The following is a 15,238-nucleotide window of genomic DNA, read 5'->3' as shown; positions in this document are numbered from 1 at the left end:
TTTATTTTAAAAACTAATCTTAATATATATCATTAAAAAACATATACATTCTACAGAGTAAAAATTTTAATATAAATTGTAAAAACAAAATACATATATATATATATATATATATATATATATATATATATATATATATAATAAAATTAAATTAACTAATTAATTTTGACATAATAAATAGACAAACACAAGTAATTTATAATTCACAGTAAAGACAACAAAAAAATAGAATTAAATACATATAAATTAATTTTATGAAATGAATAGAGGATGATATATGAAAATTTGTAAAAATAAGAATACAATATTTACATTAAATTCATTTAGAAATATTCATGATAAAAAATAGATATATATATATATACATACATATATGTATTTTTTTTTTTATGAATTCTCATATATATATTAATTTAAAAAATGAATGACAAATAAAAATGTAAAGTTTTCTTTTTAAAAAAAAAAAATTAATTAAGCAATTGTAGATCTAAAATTTTTTTATTATAATTTTGTTTTGTTATTTTTTTTGATACAACAGTTTCATTCTAATAATATAATCATTCAAAAATAAAAAAAAATATTACAGAATTTTACTATTTTTTCTTATTATTATTTCTTAAAAAAAAGTATCCTATTTATGGTATTTTATTTTATATATTAAAATTCCAAAATTATGTTTATAAAAAATATTTCAGTGCTCTACAAATAGAAACCTTTTAAAAAATAAAATAAATAAAAATAATTTTTTTTTTTGTATATTGTAGAATTTTTATAAGAAACTATTAAAAATGAAAATTTATTTGTTTATTATATTTTATTTTTTTTTTTTTTGCAAATATCATACTTAAATTTTTTCATATATACATTGAATTTTAAGCCTTTTTTTTTTTTTTTTAAAACTATAAATTTCCTTGTGTGCATAATTATAAATAGCTTTAAAAAAAAAAAAAAAAATGTGTTAATAAAAGTTTTTAAATTTATAATATAACGATAATGTTAAATAACGGTGAAATATTTAAAAATCAAAATGAGAAAATGCATTAATATTTTATTATTTTAATCTTTGATAATATATATATATATATATATATATTACTTAATTCTTTATTTTTTCTTTTTTAAATGGTATGCAATAATGTGCATGACTGTGCACATTTTAGTGCTTATTATATTACCAAGTAATATATTTTTTGCCATAAATTTATTTGTTGTATATTTCATAAGTTTATATTTTACAAATGAATTTAATGGTGTATCCTTAATTAATAAATTTCCTTTTAGCTAAAATTTAATTCTACAAAACATGTGGTTATATAAAAGCGTATATATGAAGATTTAAATAACAATTTGTCTAATTTTTGGTAATTAAGCTCTCTTCACGGATATCTATTTATTCCTACGTATTTTTTCTTTTCAAATATAAAACAATGTAAACAGATAAGAAATTTAATTTAAACATTTTATATATAAATATATGTGATTTTCTTTAAAATTATTAATAAAAATTGCTTTTAATTGCTTGATAAAACATATATTTTTTTTTGTAAGCAATAAAAATAAACAGTTTATGGTAATAAACGACTGTCTATTTTTAAATAAAGCAGAAATAAAAGTGAATTATAAAAAATTTAAAAGTAATATTAAAAAAAAAAAATGTAATATAAAGATATTTTTATAAAATTCCCCATAAATAATAAAATAGAATATTTAATAAAAGAAATAAAAAACAAAAAAATAAATGAGTAAATAATCTTTTGTTTTATATGCATAGTAATATAAACAACATAAATATATAAATTAACATAAATTTTATCTTTTTATAAACTAAACCATTTTCGAAATGTTAACTTCATGCACATATTAAAACACTTATAATACTATGTATATGAAAATTAAGCGTTTAAAATTAAAAATCTTAAAATATCCTATACTATGCTTTCCCTAATTATTTTTAAAAATATACTTGTATCAATTATGTATATATAATACATTTATAAATAAAATGAATAATATAAAAAAATTAAAAAAAAAAAAAAAAATTCTCCTTCATATAAGCATAATACGAATTAATTGTACAGAACATACCTTTAAATAAAAAAAAAAAAATTATATAAAAATTAGTACATATAGATATATGTTTTTTCTCTATTATTCTCTTTATAAATTTTTTTATATAAAGAGTCATTTTATTGAATAAAAGTAATTATTTTAATTTCATATAAAAAGATATGAAGAAATATTAAGATATCATAAAATAAATAGGTTCCAAAATTAAAAAAAACATAAAATAAAAAAAAAATAACTAGATATTATATTTTATAACTAAAAATATAAAAACGAATTATCTATTCAAATATCAAAGTACAAATATAAAAAAATTAAAAAAATATTTTTGTCCTAAAAAAAGAACACATTTTTAAAATTATTTTAAATAAATCAATATTTATCAAATTCAGATGCTCTGTAAAAAATAAAATAAAAATAATTATAATAATAATGATATAAAAATAAAAAAAAAAATAGAATAATTACTAAAATTTATTCAATTTCATATAACAATTTATATAATAACTTTAACCTGAATTTTTTTCCTTGAATGTCTACCAAAAAAGCTCTTCCTATAAAAAAAAATTTTCATAATTATGCAAAATAATACTAAAACACAAAAGTAAAATATTAATTAAAAATTTCAGTATTTTCATTATAATGATAAATATATAAATATTTTTTCTAATTATATATTACCATAAGAATCATATATAACAATGGGCTTTTCTTTAAAATGACTCTTTAAACTATAAAAAAAGATTCATATAAAATTCAGTTTTATTAATGAAAATTATAAAATAACTAATATATTTTTCCGAAATAGAATATATAGTAACTAAAATTGATAAAACAAATAGAAAATGTAAAACTTCTGATTAGTAAATATATGAATGAAGAAAATAGAAATATATTAAATGTTTTTTTTTTTTTTTTTCTTCCTGTTATTACATATATTGCTTATATATAATAAGTACAAACAAAATGGGTACAATGAATAAGGGAAATAATTTAAACATTAAATTTATGTAAAAATATTCCCTTGGATATTTATGAAATATGTCATTGATGGAATAACCGTAATTATTATTTGCATATCTCTAATGATAAATAAAAAAAAATAAATAAAGTATATAAAGAATTTTTAATTATGTTTTTATATTTAAAATGTTATATTTACCCTGTTTTGTTCACTTCTTTCTTTTTCTCTCATTTTACGAATTTCTTCATAAAATGCTTTATGAAATTCACTAAAATCATCAGAATAGTTATAATTCTCGTTTTTCATTTTATCTTCACTTCTATAACTACTTGTGTATGAATTTTCACCGTAGTAAGATTTTTCTAATAAAAATTAATAAAAAAAAACATTTGGAACTAATTTAATATGAGACACAAAAAATACATGTAATTCATAATAGAGAGATTGTTACTTGAATAATCATTATTATATAAAGCTTGATAAGCTTCTTGAATTTGTTTAAATTTTGTTATAGCATCTGGACTTTTGTTTAAATCTGGATGATATAATTTGACTTTTTTCAAATAAGCTTCACGTATTGCTTTTTTGCAAGCATTATTTGTAACACCTATAATAAATAAAATTATTATATAATTTATTATTTATATATACATATTTATACAATATTTAAATATATGCACTCCTTTATATAAGATATTTTAAAATGTTTTGTGGAATTCTAATAGTTATACTTTAATAATTCCATTATTTCATACAGATTCTATATATATAATGATGTTTTTTTTCTATTTACCTAAAATTTTGTGATAATTCATTTTTTATAGAATATATAAAACTTAGAAATATATTTAAATAATTAATATAAAATGTCGTTTATAATTGAAAAATATACAATATTTATCAGATTCATTTATTCTTCTACATTTTTTTTAAAAAACCCATTAATCTTTTTTTTGGTTATTAATGTTTTATTTTACATACATATGCATATTTTTATATACAAAAAAATATAATATCTAACTTTTAATTAGGCTAAATAATAAATAACATCGCCAAAAAAACTCTTCTTTTTTGTTTATATTCTTTATTTTTTTTTTTATTTTATTTTTTTTTTCTTTATATATATCTATGCTCGTTATTTTATATGGAATGTTATATAGATATAATTCCAGTTATCAATTTTATATTTAGACAGAAACATATTTCACCTTTATATTTTATGTTGATTTAAAAATATTTCGTATAATACTTTTTGTTTCTATATATCGCAGTTTATGTATTATAGCTTCATTAATTTTTGAGTATATTTTGATTCACTTTTTTTCTATTTATAATTTTATGTAAATTTTTAAATTACAAGAGTAATTTATTAAATATAAAAATAAATTTAATTTCTGAACTAAAAAAAATGATTCAATCCATATTTAACAAAAATTATTCCTAATACTAAATATATTTGTTTTAAAAAATATATATAAGAAATTAAAGAATTTGTATATATTTTTAAAACATTAATCTATTATAAAAAAAAAAAAAAAAAAAAAAAAAAAATGTTATTTTCGTCATTGAAATTTGATTTGTTAAAATTTTTGTTTATTTATTATATCTTATTTTTCAATAAAAAATTTTGACTTGTTTATATCTAATGCTTTTGTATTTATATTTATTTTTCAATTATTTTGAAAATTTTTTTAATCAATATTCTCATTTATTTTTTATTAAATTTTTTTTTTAAATATATAAAAGAAAAAAATTTTTATTATTAAATATGTATATATACATATTTTTAACATTTACAATTTAAAGTTAAAAAGAAAGAGGAAAAAAACAAATAATAGTGACTGTTTTTTTCTCTAACGAGAAAAAAAATTGTAAATTCAGCATTTAAATAAAAAATAATTAAAAAAAGAAAATATAATAAAAATTATATTACACACTTTAAAATATAATTGTTAAAAGAATAATTTAAAATTAAAACGTAGCCAAAAAAAAATATGAATAGCATAATCATTTTTATTAAATTTATTATTTTTAAAATTTATTTTAATATTATTATTCTTAGTTTTGTGTTATCCTAATAATATTTAAGCATTATTAAATCTTAATTTGAAGTTTAAATTTTGAAATTTTTGTTATAATTAATTTTCTTAAATGTAGTTTTAATCACAAGCTTCATAAAAATAATAGAAAATTTTATTATTATTTTATTTGAGATTCTTCCATTATTTTTTCTTAATTATTTTTAAGGTGGAAATAATATATTTTTTATTTTCTTTTAATATTTTTTTTTCTTAATATTTTACAGTTTTAGCTTTTTTGTGTATAATTACTATATAATTTTTGCTTTTAATATTGTATACAATATAGAAAACTAATAAAAGTAAAAAAATTTACATATAAAAATTTTGGAAAAATGTATTATTCATAGCATAAGATACTTAAAATTATAATAAATTAAAATTCTAATTAAAACATACATATAATAGTGCTTGTTAATGTTATATAATGCTTTTTCCCTTTTTATATAAGAAATTATATAAAAAATAAATAGGAAATTTTTTATTTTTATATTAAAAAATTACATTTTTTTTATAAAAATTATACCTAGTTAAAAATATATTATATAATTAGTTTTGTTAATACGAAATAATATAAAAAAAAAATGATGAATAACTTGAAATAACTTATATATTTACATAGTAAAAATAATAATATTCCTTATTTGTGCATTTGTTGCTAATTAAGTATTATTGCATTATAAGACATAAAAAATAAAAAATTTTATAATTTTTATTTAACATATATGGTTATATATAATTTAGTTTTTAACATTTTTTTGCATTTAAAATGCATACTATTATTTATATTTACTATAATTTTTATTAAGCTTTTTTTTTTGTTTGTAAATGTGTAAATTTCTATGTGTAATGCTTTTGCTTTATTTGTAATTTTTTTTTTTTTTTTTTATTTCCGCCGCTTTTACTAAAATAAAAACAAGTGTTTGTTTTATATTTAAATTTATATTTATACTTATATAAAATGACAAATTTTTTTAAATTTAAAAAATCTAAAGAAGAGAATTTGTCACAACCAAAATTGGTAACGAAAGCTATAATTTCATCAGATTATATAAAAAAATTACCAAAATATGAAGATAAAAGAACTATAATTTATTATTGGGGAAAAAGGGTTATAAATGAAAATGATGACACTCCTGAATATTTACCTACAATATATACTGAACTTAGTCATGTAAAAATAAAAGAGATAAGTTGCAATAAAACTTGTGCTTTATTTTTAAGTAATACAGGGAATATGTATTCATTTGGTAAAGGATTACACGGAGAGTTAGGGCAAGGTAATTTAATTGTTTATAATATACAACCTTCATTAATTGAATCAGTAAATAATATAAAACAAATAGCTTGCGGTTATAATCATTCTCTTTGTTTATCAAATGACAATATTCTTTACGCTTGGGGTCATGGAAATTACAATGGATTAAAATGTAATTTTGATAGATTTGTACCAACAGTATTAAATATAATAGATTATGGGGATGTTATTGAAACAACGTTAAATGTGTTATCTCATTTAATAACAGATTACGAAAATCGTGACAAAAAAAAAAAAGTATGCACGCAAATATTTGCAAAATATAATCAAAGTATAGCTGTGTGCGATAATAATAGATCTCTATACATATGGGGAGAAACATATAATAATTATTTGAAGTATGTACCTACATTTTTTTACAAGTTTGAATCAAATAAAATAAAACAAATAGCAATGGGAAAAAATTTTGCCATTTTATTATTAATTAATGGAGAATTATACGGATGGGGTGATGGAACATATGGAGAATTATGTAAAAGTTCATTTGATGATGAGGGTGGATGTTATTTTATTTATCCAGAACCATTAATATTAAGAGATGCTAATAACAAAAAATTACCAAAAGTTAATAAGGTAAGTGCAGGAGCAAGGCATGTTTTGTTAATAACTGAAGATGAACATGTTTGGTCATTTGGAGATAAAATTTCAGGACAATGTGGAATTTCTGGTTTTCAAAACATAGTTACTACACCAAAATTCGTTGAATTACATGAGAATAATCAAAAGGCTAAAAAAATATTTTGTGGAGAAAGGCATTCTGCGTGCATAAATAAATTTAATCAATTGTACATGTGGGGTCATTCTGCACACCATAAATTAATATTTACAGCTAGTTCAGATTTTTTATTAAATCAAAATATTCAGCCAGGTATTTCTATTCAATCTGGATTAAAGCAAAAATTTAACAAAGCTACGTTAATTTACTCAATGTTACATCAAAAGGTCACTAATGCATATTTGGGTGATGATTTTACAATTATAGTTGTTGGTGGAGAAACTTGTGAGAAACATAGACAATGTGATCAATGTTCTGATAAAACCTTTTACTCTGTTCAAGAGGAAAGTGCATATATTTCAACATAAATAAATTTCCTTTATTGTTTATATTTATTTTTTTATATGTAATTAAACAATATTAAATAAAAAAGTAAAACTTTAATTAAATGGTTTCTCCTAGAAGATTATTGAGTTTTTTTTAGGCAATTTTTAAGTTTCAAAATATTACAAAATTATTTTTTATTTATATTACTATAATTACGTTTTGAAAACCATTTTAACATTTACATTCGTATTTTTTTTTTTTTTTTTTTTTCTTCCCTTCTTTTTTGTATGCCGTTTAACCAATTTGTATTTCATCTATTATAATTATGTTTTTTATTTTTTATTTTTTTTTCATTCTCATGCTTTAAAGAATTTGATTTTACATTAGTATATTTTAATTATGTTTATGCACACATAAATTCATATGCATACAATGTTACATAAATTCATCTTATATATAAATATATGATATTAAATTAGCAATATTTTTCATTTGAACTTTTTACATAGAAAAATTTTGAAATACCTATATTTTCATTTGTATAGATGAAACTTTTTGTAATTAAATTTTAATATCAAAAAAACTTCATATGAAGTCTATTTATTGAATTTTTTTTTTTTTTTTTTTTTTTCTTTACTGTCTTAAATAGAAAATAGTTTTATAGCTTTTAGAAGTTTAAAACATATGAAAGAAAAAAATAGTAAATAACCTTTCAATTTTTTTTTTTTGATATACTTTAATAGAAACTAAATATATTATAAGAAACAAGAGTTTTATTTTGAATATTATTTAAAAATTAAAAAATTAATTTTAAAAACAAAAAAATAAATATGTGAAATAATAAGTAAAAAATATATTATTGTTAAAAATATAAAAATGTGCCCACTTAAAGTATATAAGAGGTTCACTTTTTTTTTTCCTTAAATTAAAGATCTAAATTCTATAATGATATATAAATATTTAAGTTCTCAACATAAATTTAAAATTTAACTGATAATGAAGAATAAAGAATAAAAAAAAAAAATTACTTTTATATAGTTTTTATGTAACTTATAATAATTGTTAGAAAAAAAAATAAAATAAAATAAGAAAATAAGTACTCTGTATATTTTAGAAATAGGTATAATTTCCCATTTTATATTAAAATTATATATAATCTATAATTTTTTTTTTCAATCCTTAAGAGACTTAAATGATCATTTCATATTTTTGTACTTGTGATTTAAAGTGGACAATAGAAAAAAATGTGAGAATTGATTCTATATATGTTTCAACAAAGGGAAAAGCGGTGATAACAATAAAGTTTAATAATATTCCTTTTGTTACAGATGTATGACATCTTGTCTTGATATCATTATCGCTTGAATCAAAAATTTTTCCAAAATAGTTAAGTGAGGTATAAAAAATATAAACATTAACAATTATCTTAATGATGCAACATAATATTGTAAAGAAAGTAGACAAAATTATTTCATCTTCACTTACTACTTCCTTGTCTTTTATTAATAAAAAGAAAAAATCAATGAAAAAACTTGAGACTGGAAAAAAATAATGAATTAGAAAAATTATATATATATATATATATATATATTATATTAATATAATATGATATATTATTCATATATTTTTTAATAATAAATTCCATTTATAAGAAAAATACTTTATTTTATATAAATTTTTATATCAATGAAGTAATTAGGTAATTGTTAGTTATATTGTTTTTCTCTTTCTTAATTCCATACAATGTTCAGGAATAATAAGAAATCATGAGAAATTATAAATTAAAATATTATTAAAATTATGTAAATATTTATATATTTTAGTATTAATATATATAACAAGTATTCTATTTTCCATTTTATAGTTACTTAGATTAACAGCAGTTAGAAATACTATAGGAAATATTTCAAAACATTCATGACGTGTTATTATTGAAAAAAAAAATGAAAGAACATAAATATATAATATGAAAACGTCTATATAAAAAAAAATAGCCCATATGTGTCTAAGGGGAGTTTTGTATAAGGGAGATGGCCCACTATTTTTTCTTCGAAATATAGATCTATGTATTTTTTCGTGAAATCCTGGTATTCTTCGTATACACATTTTTTTTTTTCCCCCCTAAATTTAGGAATAAAAATGAATATACTCTATATATTGAATTTATAGATAATTATATCTAACTCACTTTTGTTTTTCTTTATCTTTTTATACTTCACTAGTCTTAAATCACTTCTTTATTATTCTTGTCTTAATGATTTTCTTATCATATAAGAGTATACTTTTATAGGTGAGTTTTAAATTTATTAAAAATTGATATATAACAAAATTTTACAATAATAAAATATAAATTTTAATTAAAAAAGTTTAATTGAAATAAATTTTAATTCTCTTAATTTGTTTTTGTTCTATTTATTCTTATTTTTAAGAAAATAAGATTAACAAAAAAAAAAAAAAAAGATACTATTATTTATAAAAAACGTAAGAAAAAACTATTAAATCTTAATGCTTTTCATATAATTAAAACTAAAAAAAATAAAAAATGTAATATTATGGTAGATATTAAAAACATAATTCAATACAAATTATGTGTGAAATGAAAAAAAAGCTTTAAAAAAAATATATATTAATAAAAAATATGAAAAATAGAATAAACATTAAGGTTATTTTAGCATAAAATTATAATTTTAAAATTACAAACGTATAAAAATTAAATTAATATATAGTATGAAATGTTTTCGGTTTTTAAATTAAATACTAATGGAAAGTAATAATTGATAAACATAATAATTGTACATATATATAAAATAAAATTTATAGATTAATTTCTTTTTATAATTTGAGGAATTTAGTATGTATTCGAATAAAATGCACATGTTTTTACACATAGACAAATAAATATATAAAAAAATATAAAACTTTGGGATATATATATATATATATATATATATATATATATTTCAAAAATTATTTTATTTTTATAAAAATGTACTTATTCATATGCTCCCATATATACATAAAATAAAAATTTAATTAATATTTTTTTTTAATGCATAATTTAAATATATTTGGGAATTTCATTTGTACGAATAACTTTTTTGAAATATATAGATCATAATATTAAACTTTTTTGATATTAATTTTTTTTTTTATATCATTTTTATTATTCCGACTTATATATATATATATATATATATATATATATATATTAATATTAATATAATTCTACTTTTTATTAATATTATTTATTTATTTTATTTTACTTTTTTTATTTTTTTTTTTTTTTTTGAAATAAAATAGTGAAATTACCTTAATACCGTATCTTCTATGTTTTCCTGAATTTCTTTTCTTTATAACAATTTAATATTTTTATTTTATAATACATCTTATTTCCATTATGTTTATAGAAAAAATATACCTTATTCACACTTTTCTTTTTTTTTTTTTTAGATAAAAAGAATGGGAGAAAAATAATTTCATTGCAATTAATCTGAATCTAGGATATATAAATTTTTCGAATCATAGTTTTCATAACTGTCAAAGTTTTCATCATAGCAACTTTCATTTTCTATATAACACAGTTCATCATATTTGGTCTTACAAAAAATTTCCCATGGAGTCCAATGAGGAAATTCTGTTTCAATTTGAAGTTCTTTATGTACATCCCTACTTTCCCATGCTAATAATTTTGATAAACTAACCAAACAACCAAAAAATTTTGCAGCATATTTTTTATTTTTTTTAAAATCAGATAAAGTAAAATTTCCTTCATTAGATGGTCGAATAGCATCGTTCATTTGGCACAGCCAATCTTCGAATTTAGGTTCCTCTAAGTAATGAGATTTTAATCGTTCCATTTGTATATTAAAAAAAACTTGAATTTCGTGATCTCTTATGACACAATCTGCATCTAAATCAATTAATTTAAACCAAAATTCAATAGATCTATTCGAAGTCATATCTTCATAATTCATTATAAAATAAATCCAATCATTCAAGCACATATATTTTTGGTTAGGTCCTCCTAATTTCATTGATATTCTTGACCATATCCTATTAACTATAAAATCATTTAATGAATGATTATCAAACCGATATAAATCATTATCATCTATCAACATATCTTTACAGCTACTTGTTTGACAAAAAGTACAATAATATACATAAAAATGGGAATAACTAAAATACTGTCTAACATGTTGCACTTTTATAGAATCATCTAGAGAACACCAAACATGAGCTAAATCATGTTTTCGTAAATCATTTAAATATATTTTATTTGTATCATTTATATCTATATGATAATATAAACGAACTATAACTGATTCTATATATCTTTCTAAAAATTCTACATGATCTAATAAAAATTTTAAAGACTTGTTTCTTCTTAAAATTTCCCTTACATATGCATCAAAATCTTTAAATTCTAAATGATCTTTTTTTTCATCCTTAATTGCATTAAAAAAATTGATAATTGAGCATTTTTTAAAGGGTACATCTATATGATCTTTTTGACTGGAAGGAAAATCACCCGTTTCATTATCATGGATTAAATTATTTTTTGTATATTCATTTTGGATGGAATTATAAAAATAACTTTCAAAAATATCTTTTTTACCTTTTTTAAACATATTTTTGTATTTTTCATCATCATAATAACTTGGATCTTTTGTTCCATCGATAAAGCGATTGTAAAAAAATTTTTTTAAATTCTCATATGTTATGAAATCACTATTAACTTTATCAATTTTTGAAAATAATGTATGACTCATATATTTCCCTATCTTTAAAAAATTCACAACTATTAAATTTTCAAAAGCTTCTAAATTCATTTTATTATTACATTGGTTAAATATTTTTTTTAATTTCATATCTCTATCTTCATTCATTAACCTTCCAATTTTGACTGTGACTTTAGGTATTAAAATTTGCATTTCATTATTGTTATTTTTAACTTTTATATTTAATTTATTTTCAACTATTTTATTATTTTTATTACATAAATTTTCATTGAATTCATTTTTAAATTTATTTTCTGTTGATTTATTTTGAGCTAACTCTATTCGTACTGATTTATTTTTATAATGTGCACTGCTTTCCTTTATTTTATTTTCAGCTAATTCATTTTCATTAAATTCATTTAGATGAAATGGTTCTTCATTTCTTATTTCCTCATCTATTTCTTTTTTCACTAATTTATTTGTTTTAAATTGGAGTTCATTCAATTTAGTTTCTACTAATTTGTTTTCATATGTTTTTTTTCTTTCATTAAATTTATCTTCATCAACTTTGTTTTTAGAAACATTATTTCTTAAATCATTTATATAATTATTATCATCTCTTAAATCATTATCATTTTCATTATTAATAATATTATTATTTGTTATTGTGAAATCATTTTTATTACTATATAAAACATTAGCTGAATTATTTTCATATGTATTAATTATATTCTGTTTTTTATTGAAAATATCATTCTTTAAATTATTCTCTAAGTTAAGATGAGATTTTATATTCATTAAAATTTTCTTTTCTTCTGTTTCTTCATTATAATTGTTATTCGTGCTTAAATCATTTTCTCCTATTTCTTTTTTTCTTCTTTTCATATAATCTTTATTATTTATTACATTTTTTTCACTATTTTTATCGACATATTCCTTTAAATTATTATTACTTTCATATTTATTATCTATTACTGTTATTCTATTTATTCCATTCTCTACTTTAATATTACTATTATTATTATTATCAATATTGTCTAACTTTTTTTCATTAAAATCATAATTTTTTTCTTGCATATTAACGCTATATTCTATTTTTTTATAATCTCCTATCCTTTTCTCTTTATTTTCTAAGTTATGTTGAATTAATTCATTTATAAATTTCCTGTTCATTTCTGCATTCTCTATTATCATATCTTTTTCTAATTCTTTTGTATCACTTTTTTTATTCATATATTTATCATTGTATTTACTCTTTTTAAAAAAATCATTATTAATAAAACTATTTTTTTCATAATCTTTATCAATTTTAGAATTATTATATTCAACATTCTTTTTTGAATGATGAAAAGGAGGAATATCAGAATTAAAAAAATTACTAGCATTAGTTTTTGCTATATGTAATTGATTATCTAGCCAATTGTCTATTTCAGTGGGATCTTCTTTTAACTTTATTTTTACATTTTGTATAAATAACCATATATCTTCGTCTAGTAAAAATTGGCGCATTAATTCTCCTTGTAAAAAAAAACGAGCAAAGTTTTTTAATTCTTTAATTTCCGATTTTTCAGAAAAAGATTGTGAATAAGGTTTAAAATTGAAACTCATTTTTTCACTTTTTATCGTTGTATCTCCAATGGAACTATGTTTATTCATTATTATCAATTTAATTTGTTTAAATATATTTTTTATTTTTTTTTATTATTACTTTTCATATTTTTTATGTGTACGAATATTTCTTTATACATTTTAAATATATATATATATATATATATATATATATTTATTTAAAAAACAAATTTCAAAATTTTCACTTGAGAAAATTTTTTTTCCATAAAATTTTCATTGAATTTTCTTTCTATATTATTTTTTCATTATATACGAGTGTATTTTTTTTTTTTATTTGTATATATTATATTTACATAAATATTCAAATACGTAAATGTAATGGTATTACTTTTTTGCTGAATTACTTTAATTTCTCTGAAAAAACAATTATAACAATTAATATAAAAAGAAAGGTTTCATTTAGAGAAAAACTTAACTAAAAAAAGAATAAAAAATAATAAAAAATTCGTCTATCATTTTTATATTTTTAATTATGATTTTACATTAAAAAATATTAGGAATTGCATATTTGTTAATTTAAAAAAAAAAAAAAAAAAAAAAAATACATGCATAATTTTAAAAGAATATACAGAAATATTAATAAAATAATTAATTAGAAAGCAATCAAACAAGAAAAATTTCTTATATTATAAATATAACTAAAGAAATATGCAAACTGAATAATTTTTTATAAGTATCCTTAATTATAATATGGAATATTCTCAATAAAATGGAAAAAATTCAGTAACAAGAAATGTTAATATATAGATTATTATCTAAATTAATTTTAAAGTATTTAAGTGTAATATTTTTTTTCTTAATTTAAATATTTTAAAAATATTATTATTAATCATAAATGCAAATAACAATCTTAAATGTAATAATTATCATAACAATTATATGATAGTGATACTATTATTATAACTAAAATATGAAGATAAGATAAATATATATATTTTTAAATATAAATTTAGAAAAAGAAAATTTTTATTTGTATCTACTATTATAAATGTGTGTATTTTTTTTTTATTTTGTTTTATAATATTAAAATATGTTAGCAGGACTTTAAATTTTAAATACTCTTTATAGAATTAGTATAAAAAAAAGAAAATAAATAGTTTATTTTATTACCTATGTAATATTGCAATTAGTTAAAACAATTTCGACAAAATATATAAGTTTTAAGATTATTTAAATTAATAACATATAAAATAATTTATTCAATTAGGACTAGTAAAATATTATGTTTTTTTAAAAAAAGAAAAAAATAAATAATGATATTATTGTCCATATAATAAATTATTTAAAAATCAAAATTTATGTAAAAGTATAAAAAAATTGTATTTTTTCCTGTATGTCTTTTTAATTCTATAAACATTCGTAATATTTTTTTTTTATTGTAATTTAAATTTTCTTAAAAGAGAAACATTTTATTTTAATTTC

At 17.5% G+C, this 15,238-nt stretch overlaps 4 protein-coding genes across 4 annotated transcripts; 1 reads left to right on the top strand and 3 right to left on the bottom strand.

The window, feature by feature from the left end:
* Positions 1–2,436: 2,436 nt before the first annotated feature.
* On the bottom strand, positions 2,437–3,843 carry PGAL8A_00163100 (DnaJ protein, putative; the record flags this gene model as incomplete). The annotated part of the gene is made up of 7 exons (XM_028675186.1): positions 2,437–2,461; positions 2,579–2,618; positions 2,746–2,795; positions 2,998–3,146; positions 3,227–3,390; positions 3,480–3,635; positions 3,822–3,843. 7 exons carry the CDS (start codon positions 3,841–3,843, stop codon positions 2,437–2,439), a joined length of 606 nt encoding a protein of 201 aa, XP_028526743.1.
* A 2,224-nt stretch (positions 3,844–6,067) lies between these two features.
* On the top strand, positions 6,068–7,507 carry PGAL8A_00163000 (regulator of chromosome condensation, putative; the record flags this gene model as incomplete). The annotated part of the gene is made up of 1 exon (XM_028675185.1): positions 6,068–7,507. One exon carries the CDS (start codon positions 6,068–6,070, stop codon positions 7,505–7,507), a length of 1,440 nt encoding a protein of 479 aa, XP_028526742.1.
* A 1,147-nt stretch (positions 7,508–8,654) lies between these two features.
* On the bottom strand, positions 8,655–9,572 carry PGAL8A_00162900 (conserved Plasmodium protein, unknown function; the record flags this gene model as incomplete). The annotated part of the gene is made up of 2 exons (XM_028675184.1): positions 8,655–9,004; positions 9,335–9,572. 2 exons carry the CDS (start codon positions 9,570–9,572, stop codon positions 8,655–8,657), a joined length of 588 nt encoding a protein of 195 aa, XP_028526741.1.
* Positions 9,573–10,951: 1,379 nt separating this feature from the next.
* Positions 10,952–13,843, bottom strand: PGAL8A_00162800 (phosphatase 2A regulatory subunit-related protein, putative; the record flags this gene model as incomplete). The annotated part of the gene is made up of 1 exon (XM_028675183.1): positions 10,952–13,843. One exon carries the CDS (start codon positions 13,841–13,843, stop codon positions 10,952–10,954), a length of 2,892 nt encoding a protein of 963 aa, XP_028526740.1.
* Positions 13,844–15,238: the final 1,395 nt, after the last annotated feature.

Source organism: Plasmodium gallinaceum, assembly GCF_900005855.1.
Source record: "Plasmodium gallinaceum strain 8A genome assembly, contig: PGAL8A_v1_65, whole genome shotgun sequence".
NCBI lineage: Eukaryota > Apicomplexa > Aconoidasida > Haemosporida > Plasmodiidae > Plasmodium > Plasmodium gallinaceum.
This window is presented reverse-complemented; position numbering and strand designations above follow the sequence as displayed.